The sequence below is a fragment of the Lissotriton helveticus genome, chromosome 8 (assembly GCF_964261635.1).
Source record: "Lissotriton helveticus chromosome 8, aLisHel1.1, whole genome shotgun sequence".
NCBI classification, from domain to species: Eukaryota; Metazoa; Chordata; class Amphibia; order Caudata; family Salamandridae; genus Lissotriton; species Lissotriton helveticus.
This window is the reverse complement of record NC_136069.1, coordinates 1,045,264,790-1,045,282,833: the sequence shown is the minus strand read 5'-3', so window position 1 is coordinate 1,045,282,833 and position 18,044 is coordinate 1,045,264,790. Positions and strand designations below refer to the sequence as shown.

The window sequence follows — 18,044 nt, the reverse complement described above, 5'->3', positions numbered from 1 at the left end:
TGGAAAAGCTTCTACATGTTTCACACATCTATTCATAGAGCATTCCCATAATTAACTCATCAGCAAAGTGTATTGTGATCAAAGGATGTCTTCACAGAACATGAGTATGACACACATTGGGGTGAAGGAACCTCTTGATTGACTCCTTAAAGTTTCCACATGAGCATTACAAGCCTGGCCAAAGCTGCATCCGTCATCAGCTACAATTTCAGGCTGACACCCAGCCTACACACCTAACATCCTTAACATCTCATTCTCTAACACCTCACTAACCATTATACACTATCTCCCAGTTAGTACACACTCTATGATGTGAAGACCCTATACAGTTCCTATCCTTGCCAGTGCAGAACTGGGCAGTGTTCCTTTACCTTTTGTTTGTTTGCTTCCAAGCCATCTACCTCATCCCTATCTCCCAGTCATGCTTACACGTTCATGAGTGGCAAACGTAATTAAAAGCTACTACCATACCACCAAGCAAGTCCATTTATCATCTTCATTCATGTGGCCACACGTAAAGTACAGGAATACATTTAAGCTATCGACTGGGCGTACCTGTGTCACTGGCTTTGCAATGCTCTCCGCTGCTTTCCAGTGTTCCAATGTCCGCTGGATTAGCTGATATTTTTCAGACGAAGGTGGTACTATAACATTGTGCTTTGCCAGGTACTTGAAAATACAGTCCCGATTAACCTTTTTCCGCTTCAGAAGTTCGCCAGCACTCTCACTGTATGTTAGTATCACATTTAGTGCTTCTGTAATGACAACATAATTGAAGGGTAAGAACACAAGACCACTCTAACATCTAGAGAAAGAACAGGCACTGTATCACACATTTCTAATAACTAAATGCAGGTAGAATGCTTGCAGCTGGATTCTCTGCCTAGCCCCCACCATTGTATGTTAAGGGCTGAAAAGACCTTTCCTTTAGTAGCTGGGCGAAGCTCCAGTTGCATGAGATCCTTAACTTGACAATCTGTCCATCCGCCCATCACATTTGGCACCTGTGAACGAGGCACTGCACATGCATGGGAAAAGAGAATACTTTCTTCTGCCTGTGGCATGGAACAGCTAAGCGAGTTTCCCAATGACTGTACCCCATTTCTCGAGCTGTGCACTTACAGCAACATCAAACACCTGATGGCCTACAATGGATCCAGTATTTGTAAGGCTTTCAGAATCTGTATACCAGAATAACCCAGCCTATGCGGGTCCTCCAAATGCAAAGGAGGTATATTCCTGCCTTTTTTTCTGAATTACTCTAAATTACTATTATGATGTGCTTAAACGCAAGGATTATCTCATCACAAACCACTCTTATGGAATATTTCTGCTATCGGCGCACATTTGACCTCCGATATGTTTTATTTAAAAACATTCTAAAAAAAAAAACCCACACAAGCAAATCAGTAATGAACATGTGTGCATGAATGCAAAATAGGCCCAATGTGTGCGTAATACCTTTAGCCACACCGGCATTTTAGCCATCTGCATTGAGTATGCTAGGATTTGTGCATTAACATGCCTACTTGTAAACTCAAAACTACAAAAAAACAACTTCATGGTAGTTAACAAGTTAGCACTGGCTACGCTTGCCACATGACGTAGTGTCTCACAAGCCTTTTGTCCACTGTATTTGCAGCAATGGGACTGCAGAGACAGGTCTACCTGGCATCTTTACTTGGGACGTAAAGAGTCCGATGAGGGCCTTCAGCGGTTTCAAGAGCCTGATTTTAGCTTAACCAAATTACAGACTCAAAGCCTCACCCTGTGTGCTCTGCTGTTTGGTGCAGGGTGCATCCCGAATGAAAACAGAGGATATGACAATAGACTCCTTCGACATCTACAGACAACAGACATACTTGCTCACTAATCTGGAGAGACACCAGATCAGTGTGCACCTAAAGCCCCCAATTTAAATTGCGTGAATACACCTTCACTCAAGTCCTGCCGGAAATTGCATTTATAATAAACTAAAGACATTTGTACCAGGCTCATCAAGCTTCACATTGCATTTTTACACTTTGATCAAGGCAATTAATATCATGATCGGGACAATGAGTCAAAAGATAATTACTTGTCTTTAAGACATGTCATTCGGATATTTAAAAAAAAAAAATACATATTAATCATCATTAAAGACATACAGAAACGCTGCAAGCTAATCAATACCTTATAGGGGTGGGGGGTGCCAGGCTGCAAGATAGCTGCCTAGTTTGGAGACTCTGCCGCCTTGGTGCTAAATTTGCATTAATCAAGTTAAAACTAGTGAGACGTCCAGCTTTTTGCTAAGGATCCTGTGTTGCAGGCCCCATGAGCAGCGATTGCATCCTATTAACAAGCATTTACAATGCAATAGGTCTCGCATTAATTAAGTTTGAGCTATTGGCATTGCGAAATATTGCAACACCAATTGCAACAAAAGTCTATAAATTGTAGGCCAAAAAAATGTGTATTTAGTTTTGTAGCAATGGTGGCATGCTGCGCTTCAAATGAATATGTTAAATAGTAAAGTGCGCCATACTGCGATTGCTACAATAGTTAATTGTGGATGCGTTAACAATTGATGTGTGCACTGATGGCTGGTGGTGTGTGTGCCTGTAGAAATGGTGCACTGATGCTGTGTGGTTGTGGTGGTGTGTGTGGTTGAGTGTGTATGGTTGTGTGTGTCGTGTGTGTGGTTGTGTGTGTGTGTGGTTGTGTGTGTGTGTGGTTGTGGGTGTGTGTGGGTGTGTGTGGTTGTGGGTGTGTGTGGTTGTGGGTGTGTGTGGTTGTGGGTGTGTGTGGTTGTGGGTGCGTGTGGCTGGGTGTGCGTGTGGTTGGGTGCGTGTGGTTGGGTGCGTGTGGTTGGGGGTGTGTGTGGTTGGGGGTGTGTGTGGTTGGGGGTGTGTGGGGTTGGGGGTGTGTGGGGTTGGGGGTGTGTGGGGTTGGGGGTGTGTGTGGTTGGGGGTGTGTGTGGTTGGGGGTGTGTGTGGTTGGGGGTGTGTGTGGTTGGGGGTGTGTGTGGTTGGGGGTGTGTGGTTGGGGGTGTGTGTGGTTGGGTGTGTGTGGTTGGGTGTGTGTGGTTGGGTGTGTGTGGTTGGGTGTGTGTGGTTGGGTGTGTGTGGTTGGGTGGTTGTGGTTGGGTGGTTGTGGTTCGGTGGTTGTGGTTGGGTGGTTGTGTGGGTGTGTGTGGTTGGATGTGTGTGGTTTTGTGGGGGTGTGGTTGTGGGTGTGTGTGGTTTTGTGTGTGGGTTTGTGCGTGTGGTTGTGTGTAGTTGTGGTTGTGTGTAGTTGTGGTTGTGTGTAGTTGTGTGTGTGTGTGTGTGTGTGGTTAGGTGTGATTGACTCTCGCAGCGCAGTGTATCGCGCTAGGCGCGAGACCTAAAAACACACTTCATTAAAATAACACGCTCATCGGATGAAAGTATGAAGACAGAAAAGCGGGTCACACTTATGAGAATAGTCTAAAATCATATATAACAAGCTCTAATTAAGTGGAATGAAATGCTACCAAGAGGAATTCTGAGTGTTTGCAAAGAAATGGTTGAAATCGGTCTCTCCACATTTATTGTTTTGCTCTCCCTGGTAGCAAATATGAACTAAAACGAGCAAGTCTGGTTATGAAGGCTTGGGCTGTGGGTGAAAATCCTAAATCAGCAAACAAATCCCACATTCAACAGCAAACAACATTGGAGCCTCTGTGTGCCCTTTACTGCACTTGCAATAAGCAGGGCGAGATGAATGAAGCAATCTCGTGGGGGTCATTGTCAGAAGATGAAAATTGTATTTACTGTGGACCGCTTAAAAGAAATTTGATGGATGTACTGCCATAACTTCTCCCGTCCTGCATGGAATGCACAAACAAGTTAATTAATATAATTTTTATATTCCATTGACCACACTTCCCGTTTTCTGCAAGCACACATTTATTTCTTTATTTAGAGTATTTCTCTTGCGCCAGACACTCAGAGCGCGAACTTGAAAAGTATAATTGAAAGAAAATGAAAACCCGAGAGGAAGAGTGCAGTCGAAAACATAGGGTGACCTAGCATTTTTCAGATGCTCCAAACGAATTCTTCTCTTCTCACGGCAACTTTATAATTCCCTTATTCTCCCATCTGTTTAAAGCAGGCCACACTTGGAAATTCACCTCTCCAGAGTAAGTGCGTCAGCAGGTTGTAGCAGAAGGAGCCCTGGCCCACTTTGCGAACAATGAGCTTACTCTTAGCAAGCGTTGTGGAGACTAGCTGCTGCTTGGCTTACCCTTTACCTTGCACCTGTAGATTTTATCATCTTGATGTACATGAACAGTCTACCTGTTCCCCGGGGCGCTCCCCGCAGGTGAGGAGTTCAAAGTTAAAGGCTGAGATTATTCATGGGAGCTGGTTTGTCCAGGGTTCACCGAGAAACGAGCAGTGACCAAACGAAATGATCAGATGTTTGTCTCCGACTGCCCAGGAGAGAGTGGCAAATCAGATTTATTTATGACAAAACGTTACGTACGAAGCTTGGCATGGCCTGCCTAAGCAAAGGACATGGTGTTATTGTCTGGGCTGCCGACTTTGGAACTGGGGATCCTTGTTTGAGCCCGGCGTCTGCTCACTGTTCTATGATCTTGGGCACATCACGTAATCTGCCTTTGCTTAATTAATAGATGTGACCTTGTGTAACGTAACTGGTGCTCGCTTAAAGCGCTCAAATGCCCTAGGGCTGAGTTCGTGGGGTGGAGTCGGGGGGCGCCTAGAAAAGCATACGCAGAAGACAGCTGTATAAAACCTGCACTCTCATGGAGTACTTTAAGAACAAGTGTAGTCAGGAAACCGAAACCTTCCTTGGGGCGGGACTTCCGTCTTCGGAAGCCCGCGCACGCGCCCACGGAGTGCCTGAGAGCGGGGCTCCCATGCCCGAGGGAGAGCCCCGCGGAGGCTGCAGAAGTCCAGAATGGCGGTAAGTGGGGCTTAGTTGTAGGGAGAAGGGGGGGGGGGGCGCTTGTGTGTATGTATGTGTGCGGCGGGGGTCTCTGTATGTGTGTGTGCGTGTGTGTAGGTGCGCTGGTGTGTGTGTGTGTGTGTGTGCGGCCGGGGGGGTCTCTGTGTGTGTGCGTGCATGTGTGTAGGTGCGCTGGTGTGTGTGTGTGTGTGTGTGTGCGGCGGGGGGGGGGGGGGTGTCTCTGTATGTGTGTGTACCTGTCTGTTTGAACAGCCTGCCGTAATCGGAGTGCGTGTTCACGTGCGCGACCTGATCCGATTCCGGCAGGCTGCGTGCGCGTGCCAGTCTCTTATCCAAGTCTTTTTAGTCCTTGAAAGCTGACACGATCACAATAGGCTCGCTTTGCGACCAGGGGCTTCGCCCCTGCAGTCGCAGCGAGACCTAAAAAAGAAAAAGGAAGCAGCAGCCCGCTGGAGGCGGAGTGCAGCACGACCTTCGAATCAGCAGTGGTGGGCTGACTGAGAATAGCGCAGCGGGGCAGCTGCAGAGTTCATGCCAAGATCAGAGATCATTGCCCCCCCCCCCCCTTCCCACCACCTGATCACAGTAGGAAGCTCTGAAGCTGTATGCGCTCCCCTTGGGGAATAGCAGCTCATCAGGGCTGGAGAGGGCAGCGGTGTGCACCAGTCCCGACACGGGTGCCCACCCAAACGAGTAAGTGTGGAGATGTGGCGAATGAGGATTGCTTTTGCTCCCCCCCCGCCGCCCCCTATGAAAACAACCAGATACCAGACTCGCTGTGATACCTGGGCCCTCTAGAAACCAGGGCATCTGCCGGGCATGCTTCGTTCTCCTGGCCTTGCTGGGATGGGAGTAGGGTCTACATTGTTAGAGGCCTCGTTTCGCTGGTGAGGAGAGCACAGATTCTGCACCCCCGGAGAGCGCGGGAGGAAAATTTGCAGCGGTGGTGCAGCACTTGCGGCTTGATGAACGCCAGGACCTAAGGCCTGGGTCCCGCCTCCTGACATGTCCCCTATGTAAGACTTCAGCATGGGTGGCCACTGTTGACTCCTGCCATGTCCGCCAGGAAGACGTATGTGCCTGCTTGTGCCCACAGGCCTTTGTTGGGGACCACACAACACACATCCACCTACCCACTGAGCTGCCCCCTAACGATCCGAAGATACCCCCATGGATGACACAGGACACGAAGATTGGGAAAGCTGGTAAGCCAACAACCTAAACTGACATTTGAAGAAAAAAAAAAGCCCTCGCCTAGCCCGGGGGTGCAGATCACAGAGGTGGGGCCCAAGCTACTGCGGACCAGGACAACTCTACTGTGATCATGGATCTTAAAACTTTGCTGGCTGACATCCGCAGCAGTCTCAGGACAATGGATTCTAAGATTGACACTATGACCAATTGGTTAGACCGCGAGGGGGACCACCCGCATAGCATGATGGTCAATTGGGACAACTTGAACACAGGGTATATGATGCAAAGGATGGGATCACTGCACATAACAAACAACTATTCGGCATGGAAAAAGTACTACAGTTATCAAGGCTAAGAAAATTAATAAAAAAAATAAAAATAAAAAAAAGAAGACCTGTAAGCTTGCCCCAGGAGAGGTACATCATCAGAATCCTAGGGCTGGGGAGGAGGAGCCAAGATGGCCACCGGAGCGGACGTGTAGGCTCCCGGCTCCGCGAGTTCTCGAGCCCCGCTCTGAAATCCTGATTATCATCCTGAGGTCGCGCTGCAGCGGGGTGTTGGTGATTGCGCGCTGTCCTCATTCGTGTTCTCCTGGGGTTTCTACCTGCCTGGTAACTGGAGTTATTCGGGAAGTTGTTTGGTGGCCTCCGCAGCCCTGAAGCCGGGACCTACGCAGCTGAATGCCGCCGGGTTCTAATTTCTCAACACCGGCCAGCCGGGCCTGTTCGGAGCTGGCCCTTTAGGACGCATTGACTGCCGACGGGGAGCAGGAACAGAATTTCGCTGCTGGGGCGCAGCTCCTCGCACCACGCGACTGGGGTGCATTTGCGAGATGGGGGACTCGCTGGGCATACTTCTTCTTTGTGTAAAGCTGGAGGTGAGCAGTATCGACCCCATTTTCGAACTTGCCCGGTCTTTGCGGACCACCCCCGAATTTGCCCCAGCCTTGAATTGATGAGGGGATGGCTGTTACCGAGGATCACTCCTTAGAGGTCTGCCTTGTTGGCATCGGTACCTTGGACTGCTGCCTGCCGGTGCCGTCCTCGCCCCCATCTTATTGTCATTCTCCCTCCACGGTGGAACCGTTTGCTGGCTCCCTGCACGAGATAGGCTGCAGTACCCTGCCTATCGCTGTGATGTGTGATGGGGTGTGCGGGTCATCTCGTAACGCGGTGATGTGGGGTCCCCAACCTGAGCTATCCTGTGGCACCATTCTCGCTGCTCTTGGGGACCTACGATCTGCGTGGAGGGATGGTTACCGAGAGCTGGGTGAGAAGCTTGATGGCGTTGCGTGCACTCTGAAGCGAATATGGCTGGACTGCTCCCAGTGGGATGGCGATTTGCCTTCTCCAGTTCCTGAGGTGGCTACTATGTTTCCCCGCGAGTGCGGAGGGGAGCGGATTATCCCTGATAGTGTTGTTGCCTGCGGACGGCCGTCTGCCAGCTCCTGTGGCGCTGCAGTGTATCTCTCCCGCCTGGGGGCTGAGACTTCGTTCACGGTATCGTCGTTATTGCCCCGAACAATGCTTTTGCGGCTGTTAGCCCCTTTGACTGCATCCTCCCTCCAAGCCCCACGATCCTTGCTGTGGACTGTGTGTCATCGGACGAACCTGGAGATGATGTTTGTCGGTGAAGATGGACCTATTGGTAACGGGCGGCGTCCATTTTGTGTTCACAGACCTCTCTTCTGCCATGCGTGGACATTTTGTTTCTTTGTGTTGGGTGGGACGGGCTTCCCGCAGGGGCCATGTTTAGGGGGCTCGCACGAACGGGCCAGGGCTAGGTGCTCCCTTTCATAGTTGATGGCTGCTTGGCTGGCGGAGGATCGGATTGATATGTCCCAATGTAACATTCAGCTGCGCTGTGTTTGATGACTCTCCCCATTCATTACCGTAACTGTTGCTTATTATTGTTGCCATTTACTCTTGGGGTGGAGAATGAACTTGTGGCTTGGGAGACCGGGAGCTCCTCCGATTTATAGGGTTTCTTCTTCTTTTCTTTCTTCCTGTTCTGTGTCTATATTTCGGGTATTCTTTATTGGGCGACAGACACACTGCTAGGGGGGGGTAGGCCGTAGCCTCTGCATGTGTGTAGGGTGGGGGTGAGGAGGGGGGGGCTTTTATTTTGTCCGTTTTCAGTTCCTATGGGCCTTATTTTTCTCTTCCTTTTTTAACTCCTTTTCTCTTCTTCTTTTCTTCGGGTCAGTAGGGTGGCTTGGTGTGGGGTGGGTACGGACTGGCGCGAAATATTTTGGTGGTAGTTTATCCTTCCATTGCTATTTATGTGCCGATACTTTGCTTATGTTTCTCTGTTCGTTAGATATCCTTTGGTAGGCGTTGCCCACTCTTACTCTCGCTGGACTGTATGGTTACTGATCCTTCTCTGTTTCTATCCTTTTACGTATATTGTTAAAATTTTAAAATGAACCTTAATTCTCCTGTTTCTCGGCAGTCTGATGTTTTCCAGTGTAATTCTGAATGCTTGCTACTTTGTATTGATGTACTGCTGAGTCACCGTATAACTTATGAAAGTGCTTAGACAGACGTCGAGGCCGGCCGGGTGGTTGTAGGCCCGTAAATGTTTGATGATACTGCACAATAAAGGTTTAAAAAAAAAAAGAAAGAAAAAAAAAAAAAAAAAAAAAAAAAAGAATCCTAGGGCTGCCTGAGTGCACTTTCATCACCATGGTAGAGAATTATGTTGATTCGATTCTGCGGACAATATTTGGAGACCGTCTCACACCCCTCTTTTGGGCAGAGCGAGCACATCGCTCCCTGGGGTCTGTCCTGTTCCATTAATGCTTGTATGCTACACTACGGGGGATTTAAGACAACATCCTACGGCTCAGAACAGAGAGACAGGAGATATTCAATATCAGTGAAATAAAATCTCCATTTACCCCGACTTTACTCTTGCTGTCCAGGCTGCCTGCAGGGAGCTTTTCCAGACAAAATGAATGCTGCTGAAGAAGCGCGTACTGTTTGCTTTGCTTTATTTGGCGAAACTGCAAGTCAAGTCAAACGGTAAAGCTCAAATCTTCACAAACCCCATAAGCAAGCATGCAAACGCACAGAGAAACCTCAACGGTGAAGAGGATCCTGAAAGTCCTCTTAGTTATAAAGATTATATGTAAGGACTGTTCATTGCGTCAGAGGCCGGAGCCAAGAGTCTGCACTGAGCCCCGGACTTTAGTGATTCCTGATGCTTCACCATGGAGATTGACCTCTCCGAATTCAACATGGACTCACACAATGCAGTGTTACAGCTAACTGCCCTTATTCTTGCTGTCAATGCACTGGGCCATTCATCTCTCCACCTCGAGATGGGGCAGCAATCTGACTTGCTGCACTGCCCAGTGGACTGTTCCAATGTGTTTGTTTTAGTTTGCTGTTACTATCTAGGGGCATGTTCTTCAACATGCGCAACAAAACTTGCAGATTGACCTAGAGTTGCACACAGCTGTTTTAGGGTCCCACGTTTACAGAATACACTGTCAAGGCAGACGACTCTTTACTTCCAACATGACACACACATCCACAATGACATACATCAGAGGTCCTAACGGTCCCAGAGAGGTGAGGCTAACATTTGTGCATCTTCGACACCACAAATTCAACATAATGCTCTTGCAGAAACTGAATCTGACAGAGGCTGTCTTTTGGCTGGTTGGGAGAGGTGCATGTGGCGACATATTCCACCTATGTGCGAGGGGTTGCGGTGCAGTGGTGAACCCTGAGCTCCTATGTGACAGGGCGGGAAGGTACATGATTCTACACAGGATATTCTATGGCACAGCGATCACTTATGCCTGCACGTATGGACAAAATGTAGTCCTGAGCCTTTCATGAAGATATCAAATAAAGTTACTGCCTTTGACCACACTATAGTTATATGAGAGGGAGACATCAACTTAGTGTTAGAGCCCTGTCCAGACAAATCACAGTCTGTGCGCAGGCCTCACCCATGAGCTGCAGCTCATTTTAACACCATGCCCAATGAACACAACCTCAGATATCTGGCGAGCTAGGCACCGTCATATCAGTGAAGACACATGGGTCACTGAGGTATGTGGAGCCTGTTTGTCCATGGAATATTGGCTGGCTACAAGAGAAATCGAGGTACCAACTATCACCATCGAGCATCTGCCATCACCATTATGTGACCATATGCCAGTCGTGCTGCAGCTAACCCAGAGATGTGCAAGCGGCCGTGCATTCATGTGGCAGTCACTGCCTTGGAGATCCGGTGTTCCTGGTGCATAACCAAACCCTATGGCAGAGTACTTTGCAACAAACACTGACAAGGTAGACTCCCCTGGGATGCTCTGGGAGGCCTGTAAGTTTTATATTAGGGGTTTGTATCACCAAACAGTCCATGGTGCTCAGAGATTCGAGGGTGCACTTGGCCACCCTGGAGCCCATGCTCGGGGAGTTAGATCTCCAATACTTCGAATCAGGTGATCTACGCCTCCTAGCACAGTTCCAAAAGAATCTTTCACAATACGAGAAGGCTGCTGAGAGACTTGGTTCCTGCATAAGGAAGCACCTTATGAAGGGGACAGGGCTAGTAAGATACTGGATAGCCCTAATTAGCAAAAAATGGAGTAGCTTCTACATTCTGGAGCGTAAGAATGATGAGGGGGCGACCTCACAGATCACTCATGACATTAGAGAGATGCTACTAGAGTATTACACCTCCCTCTTTTCCCCCACAGGAGATGTCCAGACAGACAAGCTCACTGAATAGTTTGACACTATCCAACTACTATGGCTAGACAATGCACTAAGACTGTACCTAGATGATCCAATCACAGTAGATGTAGTAGTATACACCATCCATAGCTTTCTCGTGGACAGGTCCCCTGGACTAGATGAGCTAACTGCCCAGGTCTATAAAGAGTACACAAAGACACTGGCCCCACATTCACTCACAATATATGTAGAAGCACAGAGCAAGGGAGCCTGCCCTCATCGTTAAGTGAAGTAATAATTATCAATATTCTCAAGCTCAATATGCAACTGAACTGTTCTGATACGCATAGAACCCCTTTCCATGCTAAATGTCATCAAAATACTGGATAAGCTTCTCGTCTCCAAATTCCTGCCCCTTTTACTGGATGAAGCCCACACCAGTCGGGCTTCATTACGGGACGTTTGACAACATAACCTCCACATTCTATTTGCATTGATATAATGAGCTGAACACACAACTTCCGGGGGCTGAGGTGTTTCTCAAAGCTACTAAAGCGTTTGACTCACTGAAGTTGCATTTTCTGTTTGTGTTGTTTCAGCAACTGGGCATCATTCGGACTTTTCTCCAGTAGATGGGACTCCTATACACACTTCTTACTGCCAGACTTTGGGATAATAGACTGTTCTCACCCATTTGAAGCGAACAGGGTATTATGCAGGGATGGCCATTTTATCTGATCCTTTATGCCATAGCAATGAAACCTCTGGCAGACCGCCTGAGGCTACACCATGCCAAGAGGAGTCTAGTTATATACAGCGCGCATACTAATACTCTCCATATAGTCAGACGGCAAGACTTTATAAGTCTGTAAGTCAGATAATAATCTTGTGCCTATAATCCACACATCCTTGCAGTTTGGCGAATTCACTGGGATAAACATTAACTGGTTCATGTCTAACATTTCCTTGACTGGGGCTAATGGCCACTTCCAGACGGAGTACCACTTGAGTGGGCTGGAGATTCGGTTGGGTACCTAGAAATTTGCGTCAGCGCAGATCTGTCCCAGCTATGGCATGAGCACTATGGCGTTGTGTGCTGGAGGACAGAGGCCCTGAGTATTCCAGACTGCCACTATCTGTGGCAGGAAGGAAGGATAGCTAGTCCATCCCAAATTTCTCTAATTATTTGTTAACATACCTCTCCGCCTCACTACAGCTTTCTTCGACAGAGTGTGAACATTGCTGACCCGACTAACGTGGGATGTGCAGACGCTGTCTTCAAGGAGGCCTGTGCGATCCTGATTTGGAGCCGTTTTATTACTACGCTCAGGCACAACATGCACACCACTGGTTTCACCCCACACTGTACCTATCATACACAGTAGTAGAAGCGGATACTGCAACTCCATGCCCATTAGCCACAGCAATATGAGCACCACCAAAACATCCTAGGGGCACAATAGCCATGGTGGGATGCACGGTTTGGGAGTAGGACTGGTTACCTCGTCGAGCACTACTGGACTGCCTATATGCTAATAAGCTGCAACAAGAGCATAGCCCAATGCTCCATCCTACTCAGGAGAGTCGGGCTCGGAGACAGTTAGCCCGGATGGGTCTGACTGAGATGGGCAACCTGTACCAGGACAGCACCTTCATTGAACTGCAGAGATTTTAGTACACTTAACTGTACTATCACCTCCAAGTGGCCTGTAAAACACTGCACCACACCTTCCCAAGAGAGCATACAGGACAGAAAGCCCTGGAGGGATTGTTCCTCTCCCAAAAAATTGATTACTAGAATCTACAGTGATATGGAGGCCAAGGGCGCCTGTGACCACAGCTAGGGCACCCAATCTTTGGAGATGTGTCCTGGACAAACTCTGACCAACAAACGCGGGGGGTATGGCCAGTACATAGGGTTTACTGGGGGAAGGGCACTCCGGTGGGGGGGGGGGGGTGGGGGGGGGGATGATGATTATGTGTTTTATACTGTAAAGATTTTAAGTAATCGCACAGTCAATAAAGTTACCCTTTGGCTGTGTCCAGACAGACGTGCTCCGCCTCTCTCGCTTCCTCCCCACCAAACTACAGGCTGCGATTAGTCCATGTCAGGTTTCTGCATAGAGTACAGCATAACCCAAAAGGGCTTTGTAAAACGGGGATGAGAACTGAAACTCAGTGTGGGTGGGGGAACGTTGACTTACTGCATAGAGATGTGACCGGGTGACTCAGTCCTGGACCATAGTGTTAGTGTATTGATGCTGTGAAACACTGGAGTGCCCTCAAAGGTGGGAGGGGGCCTCAAAGAGCCCTTGGTCACTCTGCAGAGACACCCCGTTGCCTCCACAAACCTAATGCCATGATGCTGCTCCTGTCTCAGCGGATGTTAAAAATCTGATAATACGATGGAGGCATCAGTCTCCCAGACATTAAGAAATATTCCTGGGCGGCCCATCTCGCGGCCGAGGCTGTGGGCAAGTGGCCAAATTTATGCACATTCTTTGGGAGTGCGAGAAAATTCAATGGTATTGGAGGAGGATAAATGGGATCATGAGTGAGGTTTTGCATAAAACTGTCCGCCCGAGGCCAAACGATGTCTCTTAAACGTCTGGGAACCCACTGATCTGGGAGGGGCGGAGAAGCAATGGGTCACACTAGGAGCTGAGGTGGCCAAAAGAGACATAGCGCAATTATGGGGAGGACTGGATCCTCCAACTGTTGTAACATGGAAGCGAAACATTGACTGGTGCATGTTCCATGAGAAAACAATCTATTTCGCTAGAGGGTGCCCCAAAAATGGTCTTGAGTCTGGGCGAAGTGGAATGCCTATAGAGGAGAGATATGTGTTGCACCAACTGCTCCCCTTGACAATGTATCCCTGTCACCTTGAATATTTGATCCATCAAAAATATTGCTTGTTGTAACTGTTCTGTATCCCCTGTGAAAAAATGTGCATAGTCATGCCATATCTCACTGACTGCTGATTTGCCAACTGTTTGTGTTTATTAAAATCAATAAAAAGATTATACAAAAAAATCTGATAAAACACTTTCTTTGGCTCTGAAATGTGGAATTTGTGGATATCCATAACATCTCACAGAAATAAAAAAAATCTTTTCTACCCGGGCCTAGTGATAACTTTGCATGTAAATAATAGGCCACAAAGGAAGACGTTTTCAAATACTGTAGGCCACTCTGCCACCAATCACTCATTGGACAGTTATGGGTCGATAGTATTAGGTTTGTTGCAAGTAAAAAGTTGTAGTGATAGTCGAGTGACTGTTGTTTATTTGAAGATCACAGGTGGGACCAATGGCTATGATATGGACTGAGACTGCTGTGGTTAAAGAACCACCCACAGCCACTAGCTTCGATAGTAACATCACTTCAACAAGAGGAGGTGGGTGTGTGTGGTGGGTGGTGGGTGGTGTGCGGTGTGCGTGTAGCTTCAGTCAACAATCACTCAGCTACTTACAGGCAGTGTCTATGCAAGAAGCAACACAACATCGCTTTGGGGTGATAGAGGTAGTAACTGCACAGTATTTCTCCAAGGTTCAACACATCACGTAACTGGTCTCCAAAGTCCACTAGGAAATCCAGTACCACGAAAGCAGACAATACAGAAATGTGATTTTTTTTAGAGTACCTGCAGGGGAAGCCTGTTGCTATTTATTTTCCAGGCTCTGGTCACCAGTGACAACTTCCTATTTCAAGACAGAGAAAACCTATAAAAACGCAGCAAGAACAGAAAAACAACAAACTACTGCAGGTGGTTTTGTGTGCTCCTCAATATTTCGCAATATATTGTTGAAAATTATGTAAGAGTTTATCAAGGCAAAGACAGTAATTATAAACGTGTAGGGACACGCACAATTTAAGATTATTGCTAAACAAAAAATGTACTTCTGTCAGACCCCAGCACAAGTAAAGTTGCTGCTTGATAATTCGAGGTAATGATAATGTATTTCTTCATTCTAATGATACTAGCTTTCAAGACAAGATCTAGCTCACCGCTGTACGTTCCTGTAAAATGACTTTTTCCTCCCCATCACATTTATCCTACTCTGGCAGGTAGAATGGATGGGCAGGGGGAGGTAAAGGCGCTGTGAGACCCACAGGTTGACATGCTGTATGATGCGTGGTGGTAACAGGCAAAGAAATAAACCGGCACATAGGAGTCTAGGTTGGTTTGTAATCTGCTGCTTAAAAGACAAGTATTTACAAGAGTGACCCACATAGTCAATGGAAGATGGATTCTTTCGAATATCAGCAGGATAAGCAAAAGTTATAGCACTTAAGATCCCAAACAAAGATAATTCCAGAATTTACCAGAATATTATGAATGAAAATGCTCAGAAAAATCACCATTTCAAATTGTGTGGAGATTTTAATTCTATATTCAATCCTGTGTGACAAACAGTGAATGAAGCATACAGGCCACATACAGGACAGGTTAGAAGCGTAATAATGATGCACAGCTAGTACTTTGAGCCTGTGGGTTCTGGTGCTCAATACAGACACTCAATTATCAACACTGGCACTTATGACAGCTGCCATATGATGGCCCAGTCTGTGTGATTTAGAGATAAGCAGAACAGTAGTAGTTTTGTTTTATTAATTCAAAATACATTTAAAAAAAACTATGAATACCTGCTGCCCAAACCATTCTTATAGCTTTTGGGGTCCTCGAAATGCCTGAAATGTCACACTTTTAGCAGTGTGATGATTAATAGCTGTGTGGGTACTTTAATGGCAGGGCAATGGGTGAAGTAAGCTGTGGTGGCCTCGTGATCAGAGCCCTGGCTCTTATTTCTTTGCAAAATGAGCACTGCAATATTAAACAGTCATCATATGGTGCGTCAACCCTTAAACAGATGGCAGTATACCTTTTATTGAACCTACATCAGCAATATTCTCGTACTGACTAAATGATAGTTTCTCAGATCAGATGTCATCAGTACACACAGAAATGAAAAACAATTTCAGATCAGTAGACCTCTGTGAATATCCAGCAGGTTTCAAAGCTTTGAATGCTCCCACGACCAACTCTTAGCAGAATCAATTTTCTGATATACACCATATCACTGGAATCATTTTTCTTAATAAATGAGGACACTGAACCAATTACAGTTGAGTGCAAAGCCATGAAATCTATCTACACAGGTATCAGCAGTCATTTGTCACTAAACAAACGAAATATTTTTTAAAAGGGCATGCGATACATCTGTATGCATCTCTGGAGGGCACTGATAGCACACTTGCTAGGATGATCAGGCCATAAGAAAGCCTAAACTCATTAGAAACTCAAATTAGCTGTACAGTCAGACCAGACTCCACTGGGCTTACAGCAAGTATATGGAAAAACCTCAAACAGAAACCATATGGGATTTTTAATTTGGGGTTTACACTGGTACATCCTAGAAGCTCTTACTCAGGAACAAGGGCAATACGTTCTAGTCAACCTATAGATAATTATTTAGTGGAAAGATATTTCAAAATCCCTGCAATATTTTTATCAATATTAACAACCATTACAAACAACAGAGGTCAATATCAAAGTGGATACCTTACTCGGACTAACAACTAAGTCCTACATCTCACCTTCAACAATTCAGGGAGAATTGGGACATCTTATTTACATGTCTTGATAAGAAATTAAAGTGTTCAGCAAGATGCAACTGAGAGTATGGAAAACCGAAATTTAAATGAAGTTTTTATATTTTGATAACATGATTATGATATACAATATCAAAAAACAAAAATAGATTAACAGAAAATAAATGCAGAGTTAAAAGATACCCAGAGTTATTATACACAAATCAATGCAGCAGCATTTAAAAGTTACAGGGAGCAATTGAAATTTTGGCCGTTTTGTTTTTTGCATTTATTTATTAGAACATATTGTAAATGTCACAGAATTACATGATAATTTAAATAGCTACTATACATTTGGGATTATTCAGCCTTTACCAAGACAAGAGGGTCTCTGTTAAAATCTCTGGTGGGCTACATTCCTTTAGACCCAAAGGAACCCAGTGGCCCATAACCATAGGCCATTGCTGGACCTGGAATTGAATATGCATTGATCAAGCCAAACTTCATATGGAGTTCATTTTGTGAGTTTAGCACTGTATTTTAATGCCATGGCCTTTTGGTTCATGCTAATTTTAAGTTGTGTTTTCTATATATTTATTTTGATTTTAGTACACGAAATACAGAGTATTACAGTAAAAATAGTAAATTTATAAACTGTACACACTGGCTTTTTACTTTTGTTTTTCATCACAAGTAAATGCTCACAATAATTTGCTTTACTTTGCTTCTCTTCCTAAAAACAATATAGGAAACATCCAAAAGGCCTCAGTAAACCAAAATCACATAATGTGATACCTTGTAATGTGCTATGGACCGCCCTGTTACACAACTGGGAAAAAAAGGGGAGAGGGAAGGGTGGCAGTCATATGGAAGTATAACACACTTACAATTGTTAGCTGGTCTCAGGACAAAATGGCCCCTAAAACCCTTCAAATACATGGAGCTGATCATTCAGTTTATAGAGAAGTCTCTTGTGTGAGGCCATAGTCACCATTGCTTCACTCCAATCTTTTAGAGTGGGGGCTGTAGTTATTTTTAAATCTTAGGAAGATGCACATTTGTGCCAGAGCTGCATCTAGCCAGTGCTTATTGTGATGAGTAACTTCCAGTATGTCAGAGAAGTAATAAAGAATGGACAACTCTATGGAAGGTGTTAAAGTTAGTACTTTTGCCAGTTATCCTCACACTTGGATCCAAAGCTTGTGTGTTTCCAAGACCTTATTGCTACTTAAACCTCCAGAGGGTGGTATCGACTGCCAGCTTTGCTATACACAGTTTGAGAGGATCCATGTCACTTGTGTAAAATCTTGAAATAGATTAATTTCAGCCTCGCTTCCCAGATCATGAGTGACTAGTAGTTCCGTCCAGTCGGAGTCCACCACTGCTGAGGGACTTTGGCTGTAGGTTTAGGGAATATATGGTCTATTAGCACTCCATAGAGTCCAGAAATTAGTTTCTTATAGTTACCCCACCTCAATAGGTAGACACGAACTGTTGAACCTCCCATTTAATTTTTCTTCCATCTGACCAAAGCATGTAGGCAGCTCCTTATTAGTAATTCTGAAGATAACTGGAGTTTAAACGGTATTCTTCATATAGTTCTTGGAATACCCTCATTGTGGTACTGGAAAA

The 18,044-nt window shown here is 46.1% G+C and overlaps 1 protein-coding gene across 1 annotated transcript in view; it reads right to left on the bottom strand.

Moving 5' to 3' along the window:
- The window catches only part of C8H3orf38 (chromosome 8 C3orf38 homolog), a 55,020-nt gene that overhangs the window by 24,350 nt on the left and 12,626 nt on the right, over nt 1-18,044 (bottom strand). The window contains exon 2 of the mRNA XM_078657909.1: nt 556-755. Coding sequence (XP_078514035.1) covers nt 556-755 — 200 coding nt within the window. The remainder of the gene's footprint in view (nt 1-555; nt 756-18,044) is intronic.